Raw genomic sequence first — 13,648 nt, forward strand, 5'->3', positions numbered from 1 at the left:
TGTGTGTGTGTGTGTGTGTGTGTGTGTGTGTGTGTGTGTGTGTGTGTGTGTAAAGACAGAGATAGGTAGAGAGAATCTATGACTTAAGCATTGTTTGGCATATAAAGTTCTTCATTTTTTTTGCAAGGCATGGAACATTCCATTTATTTGATCAATTATAAATACTTATTTTTCTCTTTTTTTAACTTTTTTAATTTTTATTTTTATTAATTACAATTTATTCACTTTGTATTCCCCCTGTAGCTCCCTCCCTCCTCCCCTCCCAATCCCACCCTCCCTCCTCCTTCTCCACCCATGCCCCTCCCCCAGTCCCCTGAAATCTCCTCTCCTCTGAAAACACTGCAAGTAAACCAATTCTCAGATGCATTCACTTTTCATGTACAATTGTTTCATGGTTTTGCTCATCCGTTCGGTATTAATAATAAGGAAAACAAGATAGCTGTGGCTGGGATATTCAGTAATTCCTCTATTAAAGGCACAAACAATCACAGAGGTACAGAGTTTGTACAATGCTATTGGTTGTTTTTTTTTTTAAGTGACAACAGTTGTTTTTCATTTGTCTATAATTATAGAAAAATTATACCAGACCATCCACAAAACAATTGTCAAATTACCATTTTAACAAATTCATGTCATGTTAAGAAAAAGTATCTTCCCTGGCATAGTAGGTACACACACAGACGCCCAGTATTCAGGTGATAGAAGCAGGGGTATCGTAAGCTCACAGCTGGCCTCAGGTACATGGTGAGCTCAAGTCTGTGGGTCACAAATAAACAGATCTGTTAATTAACTAGGCGGTATCTCTGTCCAGTGTTTGCAGAATGTGACCAGCGTTTCAGTGTGATCGAGTGAAGCCACAGTTGAACTCAGCTCTGTTTACCTTTTCTCTCTCCCCAGCTGTGGAGTCATACCCCAATGCCCAGGTACACTTTGGCCACAAGCTGTCGAAATGCAGTCCTGAAGAAGGGGTGGTCACCGTACTTGGGTAATTGCTGTGTTCAGGCTTTTGGCTTCAAAGGGCAAGGGTAGGAGTGGAGCAGTTTGTTCCTTGTCTCTTTTGGAAGGGTCAAATGATTACTGAAGTGAAAATTTCAAATATTCCTCATGACCAAGGAGTTTTTGTTTGAGTCCCCCAGTGCTTTGTGAGAAGTCAGAACTGGCAATTCTCCATAATTTCCATGCTCCGGTGACTATTCTCTGTTTAGTCTTTCTCCTCTTTGGAAATAGGTAGCCGTACCCTGCCTTGTATCTCCTGTCCTCTTTGGTGGTGTGAGTTCTATGTCCTCTAAAGTCTCTCTGTCTCTCTGTCATACATCCAGTCATTGTTCGCCATCATTTGTAAGTTCCGATCTCTAGCATTAGCGTGTGTACCCAGGCCTTTCCCCCATTCTTGGTCTCAGTGAGGTCCTGATCAATGATGTCCCAATGCCAGAACAGTGGCATTGCCTCCCTCCGATTCTTCGATTCCTTGCTGTCTACCAGTGCTGCAGCATAGGCACAGCCCCTGATGGTATGCAGCCCCTGCTTCTGCCTGTTAAACCTGAGCATTCTCCCCAGCGTGTCCTCCTCCCCTCCTTCCTGCGGCTTGAGGCCGTCCAGCTCTTGGCCCTGCACAGTAGGCTACTGCCATCGCCTCCCGTGTTTCCCCTTTTCCACTTCAAACTGAAAAGTCAGCTTCCCGAAACTGCCACTCATCAATCATCATCCTTCCAATGGAAGAATTAATTTTCTGCGTTTTGCCAGAATCACAAATTTAAACTTTCTCGTCTTTATATCGAAATGCTCCTTTCTTCCCCCTTTGCACTCTATGCATTTTTAATCTTCCTTATCTAAGGACTCTTTAACTACAGGTACAACCAACCTCAGATCAAAAGTACCCAAAACAGAGATTTGCATCTCCAAGAAAACACAAAAATAAAAGCAGATGCCTGTGCTCACCATGCACAGGTTTCACTTTTGCCCTTGCTCCCTAAAGATGCAACCTCTCACACACCATTTCTGGAGGCAACTTGAAACATCTGGGAGGATTTGCTTATGACATATGCAAATACTGTGCTGTTTTACATAAGAAAAACAGATATGGATACTCTGGAACCAGTCCTGGAGGCCAGCAAGAGACAAGTGTGTTCTGTTCGTAAGCTTGTTTTCCCGTGTCTTTTACTCAAGCCAATCTTGTTTCCTTGAGCAAATCCTGGCCACGTCACCGCAGGCTCTCACATACTTGGGACTTAGAGGTGTGCTTACAACTATGCCTGGGGACTGCTTTCCCATTTGTTCAAGATTTCCTTCCTTCAGCTCTCACACTTCTGGAGCACAACGTGTCTGCCTTTAATATCAGGATAGTTGTACATTATTCTCATTTTCACAAGCAAAACCATGTCTGGAACAAGCATCTTCATCTTAATTTTAAATGTATTGATTCAAATTAGATAAAGTCAGGCTTTGTGCTAGTTGTGTAAATGCGCGGTTTTGAGTTACCTCTCGAGTTTGTTTGTACACCCAAGTAGAAATTTTTTGCCATTTTCAAGAGATTTTTTTTTTTTTTTGATGGGGGGCATGATTCATTCTGTTTTTCAGACCTGACAAAGTCTCCAGAGATGTCACTTATGACCTCATCGTTGGATGTGATGGAGCCTATTCAACCGTCAGAGCCCACCTCATGAAGAAGCCCCGCTTTGATTACAGTCAGCAATACATTCCTCATGGGTACATGGAGTTGACGATTCCGCCTAAGAATGGGGAGGTAGGTATTCTCCCTCCTATAGCCCTTCCCCCATAACAACATCTAAGGAGACCTAGTAAAGTAGATTAACACATTGCTAAAAAGAGATTTCAATTGTGGTTTTCCCAGCCCCATATTGTTCCATTGTTAAGCAATGCGCAACATTAGAAGCAAATAAGTGATATTAAAATAAGCTATTTTAATATAAAATTATTTTAATATGAAGTTATTTTAATGTGAAATTTCATGTTTAAAAATAAAATGAAAATATTATTTTGCTATGCCTTAATCAGACAAAGAAACTTATTGGGGAAAGGTCAGGAAATGCTATCAGAGGCAATATAAGGACGTTAGCTCCCAAGACCCAGCAGGTAACGTCAAATGCCTATGTGCATCCATTTGCACCATTCTAAAGGTTTGGTCAGATTTCACCTCTCCTAGATGAAGTACATCATCTATAAAATATCTCATTAATTGAGGCAAGGGACTTACATTCTGGCACACTGTCCAGGCCAATCCAACAGATATTTTAACATCTCACTGTCTGTCATTTCACTAATTTTCCCGTTCCTGTTGTATGAGAATTTTGACCTCACATTTGGAGAGCCGATTCCAACTCTGGCTTCCAGGGTGAGACAGCTCTATTTCCAGGCCAGCCCAGACTGCAGCAGAAGTGCCCCGGGAGGGGGCTGTGAGGTGACCACTTACATTTCAGCCACATGGAATTACTAGAAATGACGAGCAGTCTTCTAAAAGTTCTCATTTTTTTTTTCAGGCACAGGGTCTTGAGACACAGGTGGTCCAAACAGAGTGACATCTTGGCAAGGCCACAAACACCCCTCGGATGCGCTCTTTTCTATTTCTCGCTTCTAAAAAGTACTTATCTATGCATTTCAGTTTTTAATCATGCTTTATGTGCTCAGCTTATTCTTCCCCAGGCCCCGCTGTCCTTCTTTTTCTCTCTCACTTTGTGCCCTACACAGTTCTACTCTACTTTCCTGACACACACGCATATATAATTTTATGCATTAAAGTAAAATCTAGGAACCAACATGTGAGAAAACATAAGATCTTTGTGTGAGATCAGCTTCAATCGTGGCCTGTGATTTTCTGCATCCTTTCCTCCTTTCTCCTCTTTCTCTCTTTCTTTTTTTAATGTACAACTTGCACTCCATCTTTGATAGGTGGGGTGGGAAGATCTTGGGTATTGTATACAAAAATATATCCTATTCCTTTCCATTTTTAAAGGCTTGTGTACTTAGCTTTGCTACTCTCCTTTAGAGCTTATATTTTATTTTATTTTTTGAGAATTTTATACATGTGCAAAATGAAATAACAGCCCATCTTCCCTCTAACTTTATCCATTTCTAACTTTATCTCCTCGTCCTTTCCTCGTCCTTCATTGAATCTTATTCTTTTATCATTTTTATTATTGTTGTTGTTGCTATTGTTGTTATTATTTTATTCTTCACATCCTAAGTCCAGTTGGTGTTGCTCAGATGTGCATGGGGGTGGAGTCGTCCACTGGAACATGGGAAACTCCAGGGGCCACATTCTCAGAGAAGATTCTCCTGCCTCTAGCAGTTACCAACTGTCTGAGGCTCGGCAGGAAGGCACAGCACCTGAAAATTTCTCGCAAGTCGATGAGGACATTTTAGAAGGCTCGATTTTGTGTATATCTTGTGCAAGTGGCCACAGATGCTGTGGCTTTCTGAGTGCAACAGCCATGCTGTGTGTGTCCAGAAACACCGTTTCCCAGAGCCCCTCACCATCTCCAGTTCTTACATCCTTTCCATCTCCCCTTCCACACCCCCAAGGCTCACCTCAGAACTGTTTGGGTACAATCAGAAAGCTGCCTGGACTTGTATATTGTATATTGAGAGGAACAAGGAGGCAGCACTGAGCTGCCCTCTGACTGCTGTCCCATGCAGGCATCTCTCCAGAGCATGGCTTGATGATAAAGAAGCTGAGGCTTCAAAGGTTGATTTCCAGGATCATGCGCCATGCACGAGCGTCCATGTTTTCTTGGTAGCATACTGTACTTGCTGTGATAGACAAGCCATTCTTTCTGTCAGTGAGGGAAACAGCATAAATGTTGTTTTTCCTCACCGTTTAAATCAGGCTCTGACCTTTGATATTGCAGTGGGAAACCAAGTTAGGATCGCTTGACATTGTCCTCCTTGTCCTACCTTTTAGAGTTCTGAAAAGATGAGGGAGCAGTAGAAAAAATACAAGAGACGGAAGGAAGGACAAGCAGGGTATTTGCTTTATTCTCATCCAGGTGCTAGCTGCCTCTCTACTTCCTCCACCTTGCTCAGCTGGTGAAGCTGTGCCAGGGCTCTGCTCTTCCCTGCTTAGATCCTCTGCACTCTGGTCTTCTATGCAAGGCTCTGTCTCAAGCCCCTTCCATGTCAACCTGTTTTTTCTTATACTTTCAATCAGCCCGAAAGCACTCACAATGCCTTCCTATCTCTCACCTTATTAAAGAGAAGCAGCTTGGCTTTTCCTGGTACTGATACTTTCCTGTCCAGTCCGTTCACTATATAGTCTTTGAAACCAGAGTTAGGCATTTTATTCACCTCAATGTCTCTGTGTTAGGCTTTCCTTAGGGTTCTGGGGAGAAAGTGACAACAGCAAATAAATACAAAAGAAACAAACAACAGAAAAGCAGCAAAGTTAGGCAGATGCATATCCTTCTAAGACAGAATGACTTTGACAATCCATGCTAACGGCAGGCAGCTGGGAGACTGCTGCTCCTTCGGTTTTGTTCTTACTACTTCAGCTCAAGACCTTTCCAGTCTACAAAAGTGCTAAGGGCGAAACAATAGCACACAGTCCTACGCACACATACATGTAGTCACATGTATGTATGTTTTCTGTGTGTGTACATATATACCATTTTGACGTGCGTATTTATGTGTATGGAAAGACCAGGGTGAGAGAGAAAGAAGATCTTATTATGGTAAGTTCTCAGACCTTGGACTAAATTATAAGGATGGGACACAAAGTGTTCTCTGAGACAGCATCTACTTCATGCAGCAACCAGACATGCACATGTGAATGCACTGTATCTAGGGGACGGCCTGCACTGCTGCAGAAGCAGGCGTAAATCGGCGGTGGAGAGGAGTTACCTGCTAATCGAATGCGCTCTTTGCCCTGCAGTACGCCATGGAACACAACTGTCTTCACATTTGGCCTAGAAATGCCTTTATGATGATCGCCCTTCCAAACATGGTAATGTACAAGTTCCTATCGGCTACTTATACACCTATAACTAATATTTTTATTCCTTACTTTCGCGATGGACACTTATGTAGCTGGTTGACGTCACCATTATTTAATGTATTTAACCATTCTGTCTTTGAAGCTCTTGGCTTCTGAGGAAAAGCCAGAAGCAAGTCTAATGTTTACTTTGGAAAGGGGAGTGGACTTAGGTGAATGACGAAGAGTTCATATCTAAGGTCATTCTCATCAGAGACAGTCTAGGAACAAGTGGCCCCCATAAAGCGAGAGGGGTTTAGATTATGTATTAGAAAGCAATTCCAGTCTTTAAGGCTGGTGGGACGCCTGTGTGTGTGCGTGTGTGTGTGTGTGTTTCTTTCAATAGTCACCAGGGCTCTTTCTTTATACACCCAGCTTGCTGTGTGTTCTCTGGGCATCTTTTTCATTCTGTTGCTGTCCATCACAGGATCAATACTGTTTTAAGAGCGAAAAAGAATCACATCGAGCAATCTATAAGCAATCTAAGGGCTGCAGTGTTTACTTGGTGAACACAGCAGGTTTGCAGACTAGCAATTCTCCTCGCTACCTGAGAGGCGAGGAGCAACTCTGAGATATGGGGCAGAGCTTTTCTCCCGAGAAAAGGGGATGAAGCTGACTTGCGCGTTCTCCTCTGGGAGATCCTCAGTCCCAGCGAAGGCCCTGTAGTTCAGACGTCCACCCTTAGTGCCAACTATCGTCACAGCTCTTTCTCTCTCGCCCTGTTCCTCTCTCATTCTCAGGACAGATCTTTCACATGCACCTTGTTCATGTCCTTTGAAGACTTTGAAAAGCTTCCCACATGTAACGACGTGCTGGTCTTCTTCCAGAAGAACTTTCCGGACGCCATCCCTCTGATGGGAGAGTAAGTCCCAGCGTGAAGCTGTGCCTTTCCTTTCCTCGGCCTGAGTCATTCCAAATTCAACTGGAAATGTTCCAACTTTTGCTTGAGTTTTCCTTAAAAATTCTTTTCAAAATGCACTGGCTGGAGACCGGCATTAAAGCCAAAGTCTAAGTGGGCTCTCTGTTGTGAGCGGACTCTGTGAAAATTGCACCCAGTGTATCCTGAGCACACCAGCATCCCCAGGTTCGCCTCAGGCTCCCCAGGCTTGGCTTGCCACGAGAACTGGTTGTTCCTTTTTCTTTTGGAGAGACACAGATATGTGTGTGACACAGCAGTTGCAGAGCTCAGGCATGTCCCTTTTCCTAGCTATGTGTTTTCCTATGTGTGATCCTATGTTTTAGGACTAAGTAAGATCACCCTATACATATATGAGATCGTCATCACTGCTCAGCACGGGGCCCATACAGATTAGGTCCTGCCCCACCCACAGCTGAGTCAGCTAGACAGCTGGCTTACGGTCTGCTGCTCATCTGGCCCTTGTCAGTATCACCCTCCACGTGTACTTAGTTATATGTTCTCACGTAAGGACTTGGCTTCTTCCAACTACTACTATTACCACTCCACACACACACATACACACACGCACAGACCAAACACCCAGCTCACTTTTCACTTCAGCGTTCTCTCCAGGGAGACAGAACGATGCTGCAGAAAAAGAGTGCTATCTATCTAGTCACACTGGGTGACTTAGAAGTGACAGAAACCACGTCTCCCAGTTCTGGAAGCTAAGATGTCCAAGATCAAGGCACCAGCAGATTCATGTCTGGTGAGAGCCGCTTCCCGGTTCACAGAAGGCGTCTTCTGCCTGTGAGAACTTCCGTGACTGAAGGGACATGGATCATCTTATGGTCCATTTTGTAAAGGCACAAATCCCTTTTGATTCGGGCTCCAGACTCACAAGGGAATCACCTCCCGAGTTCCTGGCTGCAACTATCGCCAAGACCCGAGGATTCAAGTTTCACCCACGGAATTCAGGGCATATGAGTAATCAGGCTAAAAAAAGAGCAGTAGTCATTTTTGTTTCTGAGTAGCCCAGGCTGACTTAGAACCCATAATCCTTCTTTCTTGGTGGTTGGTGCTGAGAACACAGTCGTGTGCTACCAGGCCTGGTTTACAGTAATATTTTGACCTCACTTCTGCCTCTTCCTAGTTTGGAGCTTTGAGATGATTATCAAGGTACTTTTCAAGTAGTGGAGTTTCAAAACCCACAGCTAACTGTGTGAGAGGGGAAGTGTGACGCCAGCCTAGAACAGGGCTTAAAACCTGCCAGGCGCCACTGGTTCCTACTCTATACAGATCCCCAACCCACTGCCCCTGAAGAGACTCTGTCTGCATACCAACCTTATCTCTCACGTAGTTTCACATTTTTCTGTGGCCATTTCTCACATCTTTAGCCAAACTTGATAATCTTGTAAAATTTTTTAAAATTACATTCATGCATTTGTTTATTTCTCAGAAAGGGGGCACTGTAACATGCATGTGAGGGTCAGAGAAAACCTGCAGGAGCCATCTCTCGTTTTCCATCATGTGGCCCCTGGGGACTGAGCTCAGGACATTAGACTTGGCAGCATGCACCTTTACCTGCTGAGTCACATCAATGGCCCCAGACCTAAGATTTCTGAGGACATGTGGTGTTTCTGTATTCCGAGTTTCTGTAAAGCCTCTGTGGATGCTTTGTGAACATCAGAGGCTTCTGTGTGTTTCCCATAGTCATCATATTCAATAATAGAGACACGGGGACGACTCCAGTCCACATGAAATTTTACACCCATCAGCCAGTTCATTCCAACCTCCCCAGACAGGACTTTTGATTACTGTTATCCATGTCCTAAACATAAGGATTCACATTAACTTAGCATCTATTTGCTGTGGTCTAGTGAAACACACTGTAACATTTGTTCAGCGTTTACACAAGAGACCAAAATATACTGGTGATTTTGAAACCAGTCTAACACATGATAATACATTTGCAACCATTATAGTCCGTGTGCCTAACAATAGTTTCATGATATGACGTACAACACAGACATATTTCTAATTATTCAAATGCTGCCAGACTTATCCTTTTGAATGTGAATACAGTGGTAATTAGAAAGGTGGACTGGTGTGTATGTACTTGTTTGTGTGGAATTGTACATGTCTGTGTGAAAGTACATGCGGGGGCAGTCCAAATGCATTTGTGCCCATACATGCATGCATGTTTCTGGGGACTAGAGGCTTATGTTGGGTGACGTTCTCCGTCGCTCTCCACCAGACAGGCTTTCTCCCTGACCCTGCAGCTCGTCTATTGGCTAGACTGGCTTATCAGCAAGGTGAGCACCTGGGGTGTGATAGATAGGCAGCCTGGCTAATCACTAGTCAAATATTGTTTTGCTGATTGAAATATATGTCAGGTAAAAGTAGCTTGTGAATCTCTTCTACAAAGCATTGGCATTTTGGTTCATAGGAATACAACTGTAGCACAGTGAATGCTTGCCCAAATTCTGGCAGTTGAATGCTGGTCAGTCAGTCAGCCCCAGCTGACCAGCACAGGGATCCCACCCAGCACTGGGATTATCGACACATACTACCGTCACACCAGGTGTTTTACAACGGTGCCACCATACTTGGCTTTTTGCATGGGAATGAAGGCTCTGAACTCAGGTCCTCAGGTCCTTTATCAAATCAGTCATCTTTTTAGTCCCAGGATAGTGGAATTTAAGCCTAGCAGAAACTCCCAATTTTCCTTTTCTTTTTCCCCTGATTCTGGGGATTGAACCAGGACCTTGCACGCATTAGCTGAGCACCCTTCCACTGAACTACATCTCCTTCCTTCATTTTCTGTTTTTACTGCTGGCCTTCTTGTATATTGTTTTCAGCAAAATATCATGGCAATGAAGCCAATAATACTGGAAGAACTCAGCAGAGCCTGGCAGCCAAGTAACCTTTTCATATTCTGATTGCTTTCTTCCCAAGGCAAGCGCTCATGAGAGACTTCTTTCTGTTGCCTGCCCAGCCCATGATATCAGTGAAGTGCTCTCCCTTCCACCTGAAGTCACACTGTGTGCTGATGGGAGATGCGGCTCATGCCATCGTCCCATTTTTTGGGCAAGGAATGAATGCGGTGAGTTCTTTTCCTGTAGGAAAGTTCCTAGAACTTCCCAAGGCCTGTCTCAAGTAGTTAAGCAGAAGCAGAAGCTCTGTCTCAGCAATCTTCACACAGTTCCAAGAACACAGCTGTTTCCCTTGTCGCTCCAGTTGCTCAGTGGATTTCCTCGCCACCGAGGATCCAGGTTATTTGATACAGTAACTCAGTACATAGAAGAAATACATAGGGCTTATGATGAGGCCGCTTCTGTTCTTGGGTACTTCATCTACAGCCTGAATACCAAAACTCAGCCAATAACATTGTCAGGTCTAAATAAACTTACAAAGCAGGTTTTACACAGTGAATACTGCTACCTTCATGGAAATTTTGCTATTCTGGTTAGAAAGAAAAACCTAAAATGTAGTGCTTCCTATATTAAATGTTCATATCAAGAAATCTCATTAACTTCTTACATGTATACACACGTGCAGGTGATAACAGTTTAACAATAACTTGTCATATATCGCCTTGAGAACAGAACTATATTCCAAGTAAGAGTAGCTTGTGACTTCCTTCCCCACAAAGGAGCTGCAAGCACTTTGGTTTGTAAGAACGTAAGTAAACGTCAGTTGTAGCACTGTGATAAACGCCCAAGATCTGGCGAAAGTTCACATCTTGCCTCCAGGATTCACGACACAATGTGTTTTGTGTAACCTGCTGGATCCCCACCTTCCCTTCTCACCCGTAATGCTACAATTTTGCTAGCGTCTACTCCAATATTTGCAGAGAGAAAAGAAAACTTTTAAGTAAGATTTTATGACTGTTGTCTTGGCCCTGTATGTGATCACTTATGTCAAAGTTTCTATACCATAAAGAATCAGCAGACATTTATTGAAAGCCACCTTTACTTATTTCAAGTGCAATCACTATATTTGATGTGAAAAGTGTTTTTTTTATGTATTTTTACATTGTCTCTAGAATGGTAGTTTGAATCTGCAGATAATGGAAATACAGTAAGTACTCAGGGTTCTTATTCTTTGTTGCATTTGGTATCATCTTACTAAGTTTGGGGGTTCTTTGTGTTTTAAATTTGAGTTATAAGAACAAAGTTAATTTGGTCCTATCATTAATTTTTTAGCAGTAATTGGAATTAAATCTAAGGCCTCATGCATGGAAGGCATAGTCCTCTACCCTTGAGCTAGATGCTCAGTTCATTAAATCATTCTAAACATGAACCTTAAAGACCTGGATAGTTTACAGCTAACTCATGGTAGAGACATGTAATTGTTAGTCTTAAGCTTTGGGAATCCACCAAAATCACAGGTGTATTCAATTCTTTTGGTTGATTTCCGGATAGCAGTGGGACAAGGGCAGCACCCAGGTCCAGCTGCTGGCCTTTGTATCGTGATTAGACCACAGATGCTAACCTATCTGTTACATACTAAGGATACACAGACTGAATTATACCTGCCAATGCCAGTTCTGTTTGTAGTTGCTTTGAAGAGTTTCATTATTCCAGCCTTATTCCAGCCTTGTTTTGACCCATTTTTCTCATTTCAGGGCTTTGAAGACTGCTTGGTGTTTGATGAGTTAATGGACAAATTCAATAATGATCTTAGTAAGTATACTTTCTCAGTGGAACATGGACTAGCCCAGGTGACTAATTGTGGGCCTATTTACGATTCTCTCACTCTAATAACATCTCTGTGGCAGTATTTGCCCATCCCAGACAGTGAGCTCATGCCAGACGGAGAGGGAAACCTAGGATGCGTGGAGGTCAGTGGTAGTCACCTTTCCGTAATTATAATAATAGCTGGGATGATCAACCTAGGAAGAGAAAGAGTTTACTGTGGCTCTCAGTCTCAGGAGTTCCAGTCTGCGGTCAGTTGGCCCCCTCTCTCCAGGCATGTGGAGGGCCCAGGATCATGGTGGGGAGCCAGCAGCAGAGAAAAAGTCACTCACCTCCTGATCTAGAAGTAAAAAAGGGAGCAGGGGAGACCTGGAACCCACAGTCCCCTCCAAGCTCTGGACCTTCGAGGGACGCTAGGACCCAGCCTAAGACAGGAGCAGTGACTCACTCACAGATAAAAATTAAGAGCAGCAAATCGCAGTGGATCTGGGCCCCTTTCCCTTCCGGCCTCAGTGGTTCATCCGTTGCCTACAGCCTTCACAGCACATCTGCAGAAACACTTACGCCTCAAAAGAAGCATGGAAAAAGTAATAAAGAAGAGCTGGGAATCATTTAAAGTTGTTATACGAACATGTGTAGTTACTTGTTGCCGTATCTAGAGAAGCAACTTGAAAAGGAAAAGGGCTGTTTTGGTTTACAGTTCGAGGGGCTGGGGCTCACGTAACCGCGATGGCATGGCAGCAGAAGCTGAGGCACATTGCATCCACTGTCAGGAAGCAAAGGGAATTGCTCATGCTTGGTCCGCTTGCTCCTTTCCATTCATTCTGTTTCCCTGGTCCGTTGGGTAGAGCTGCCCACATAAAGGATGGGTCTTTCCTCCTCGGTTCCTCCTCTCTGGGATCACGTCTATAGACACTCACCTAGAGATGCTTTTCCATGGTAGCTCTAAATCCAATCAAGTTCTCAGCGTAGATCAACCAGCACGGGGTTATTTCTCACTTGCAGAATAAGGAAAACGATTTTAACAACCCAACCGATAGTTTTACTGTAAGCTTTATTTAATCACAACAGGATATGCTCTGTGGACACTGCTCAATAATTGTAGATTGTGGTAGAAATCAATTGTTTTACAGGATTAGAATGCTGCTAGCAGAAACTCTACCTAGTTTGACCTAGTTGAAGACCAGTGTTTTTTGTTTTTTTTTTTTAAGATTTTATTTTATCTTGCTTTTTGAAGATACTTATGAGCATGTGTGCCTGTATACCTCATGTGTATAAATACGCCCGGGGGCCAGAAAATGGTGTTAGCTCTTCTAGCTGGAGTGACAGGTTGTGAGAGCCACCCAAAGTAGGTGCTGGTAACTGAGGCCAGATCCTCTGGAAGAACGTCAATGCTCCTAACCACAGAGTCATCCTCCAGCATTGTTTTGTAGATTGTTTTAACACATGTATGTTTCATTTAATTTTGGTTTTAGGTATGTGCCTTCCTGAATTCTCGAGGTTTAGGGTTCCTGATGACCATGCAATTTCGGACCTGTCTATGTACAATTACGTGGAGGTGAGCAAAGTTTGGCTCTGCTCCATGAGGCGGCTCACTAACAACTACAAGTCTTTCCTTTGCTCCAGCCCTGTCTCCTGTATACTGCATACGAATATGTGTAGACAAGAGCACATATGTACACACACAGTAGATTCATGTGAGTGTGCGCTCTCTCTCTCTTTCTCACACACATACACACACAGAGAGCATTCTTTAAACATAGGTACATCATTTCTACCTGCATTTCAGGAATACTTAGAAGATAACAGACATGAAAAAGTATCTAAAATGTCAAAGGTCCAAATTTCAGACATTCAGGAGTTAGCCTTACTCTATTCTCCTGAAATATGAATTTGAGATACATTAAAATAATGGTGAAATCTTAAAAATATTGAATGGCTTTTTCTTATCAGACTATCCCGAGTCTGTGGTGTTGAGAATACCACAGAATTAAAACAGGGTATAATACCAAAGACATTCTTAATCAGAAAACTGAGCACTATTAAGACTTACACATTCATTCCATT

The 13,648-nt window shown here is 43.2% G+C and overlaps 1 protein-coding gene across 3 annotated transcripts in view; it reads left to right on the forward strand.

The window, feature by feature from the left end:
• Kmo (kynurenine 3-monooxygenase) overlaps nucleotides 1-13,648 on the forward strand; it is a 31,176-nt gene that overhangs the window by 13,624 nt on the left and 3,904 nt on the right. For 2 of the 3 annotated variants that reach the window (XM_055608564.1, XM_055608571.1), the window contains exons 6-12: nucleotides 898-985; nucleotides 2,578-2,743; nucleotides 5,885-5,956; nucleotides 6,724-6,845; nucleotides 9,840-9,987; nucleotides 11,512-11,569; nucleotides 13,057-13,139. In XM_055608564.1, coding sequence (XP_055464539.1) covers nucleotides 898-985; nucleotides 2,578-2,743; nucleotides 5,885-5,956; nucleotides 6,724-6,845; nucleotides 9,840-9,987; nucleotides 11,512-11,569; nucleotides 13,057-13,139 — 737 coding nt within the window. The remainder of the gene's footprint in view (nucleotides 1-897; nucleotides 986-2,577; nucleotides 2,744-5,884; nucleotides 5,957-6,723; nucleotides 6,846-9,839; nucleotides 9,988-11,511; nucleotides 11,570-13,056; nucleotides 13,140-13,648) is intronic. The other variant, XM_055608577.1, reaches the window with a different exon arrangement.

Source organism: Psammomys obesus, unplaced genomic scaffold (genome assembly GCF_907164565.1).
Source record: "Psammomys obesus unplaced genomic scaffold, mPsaObe1.curated_primary_1811, whole genome shotgun sequence".
In the NCBI taxonomy this organism is placed as follows: domain Eukaryota; kingdom Metazoa; phylum Chordata; class Mammalia; order Rodentia; family Muridae; genus Psammomys; species Psammomys obesus.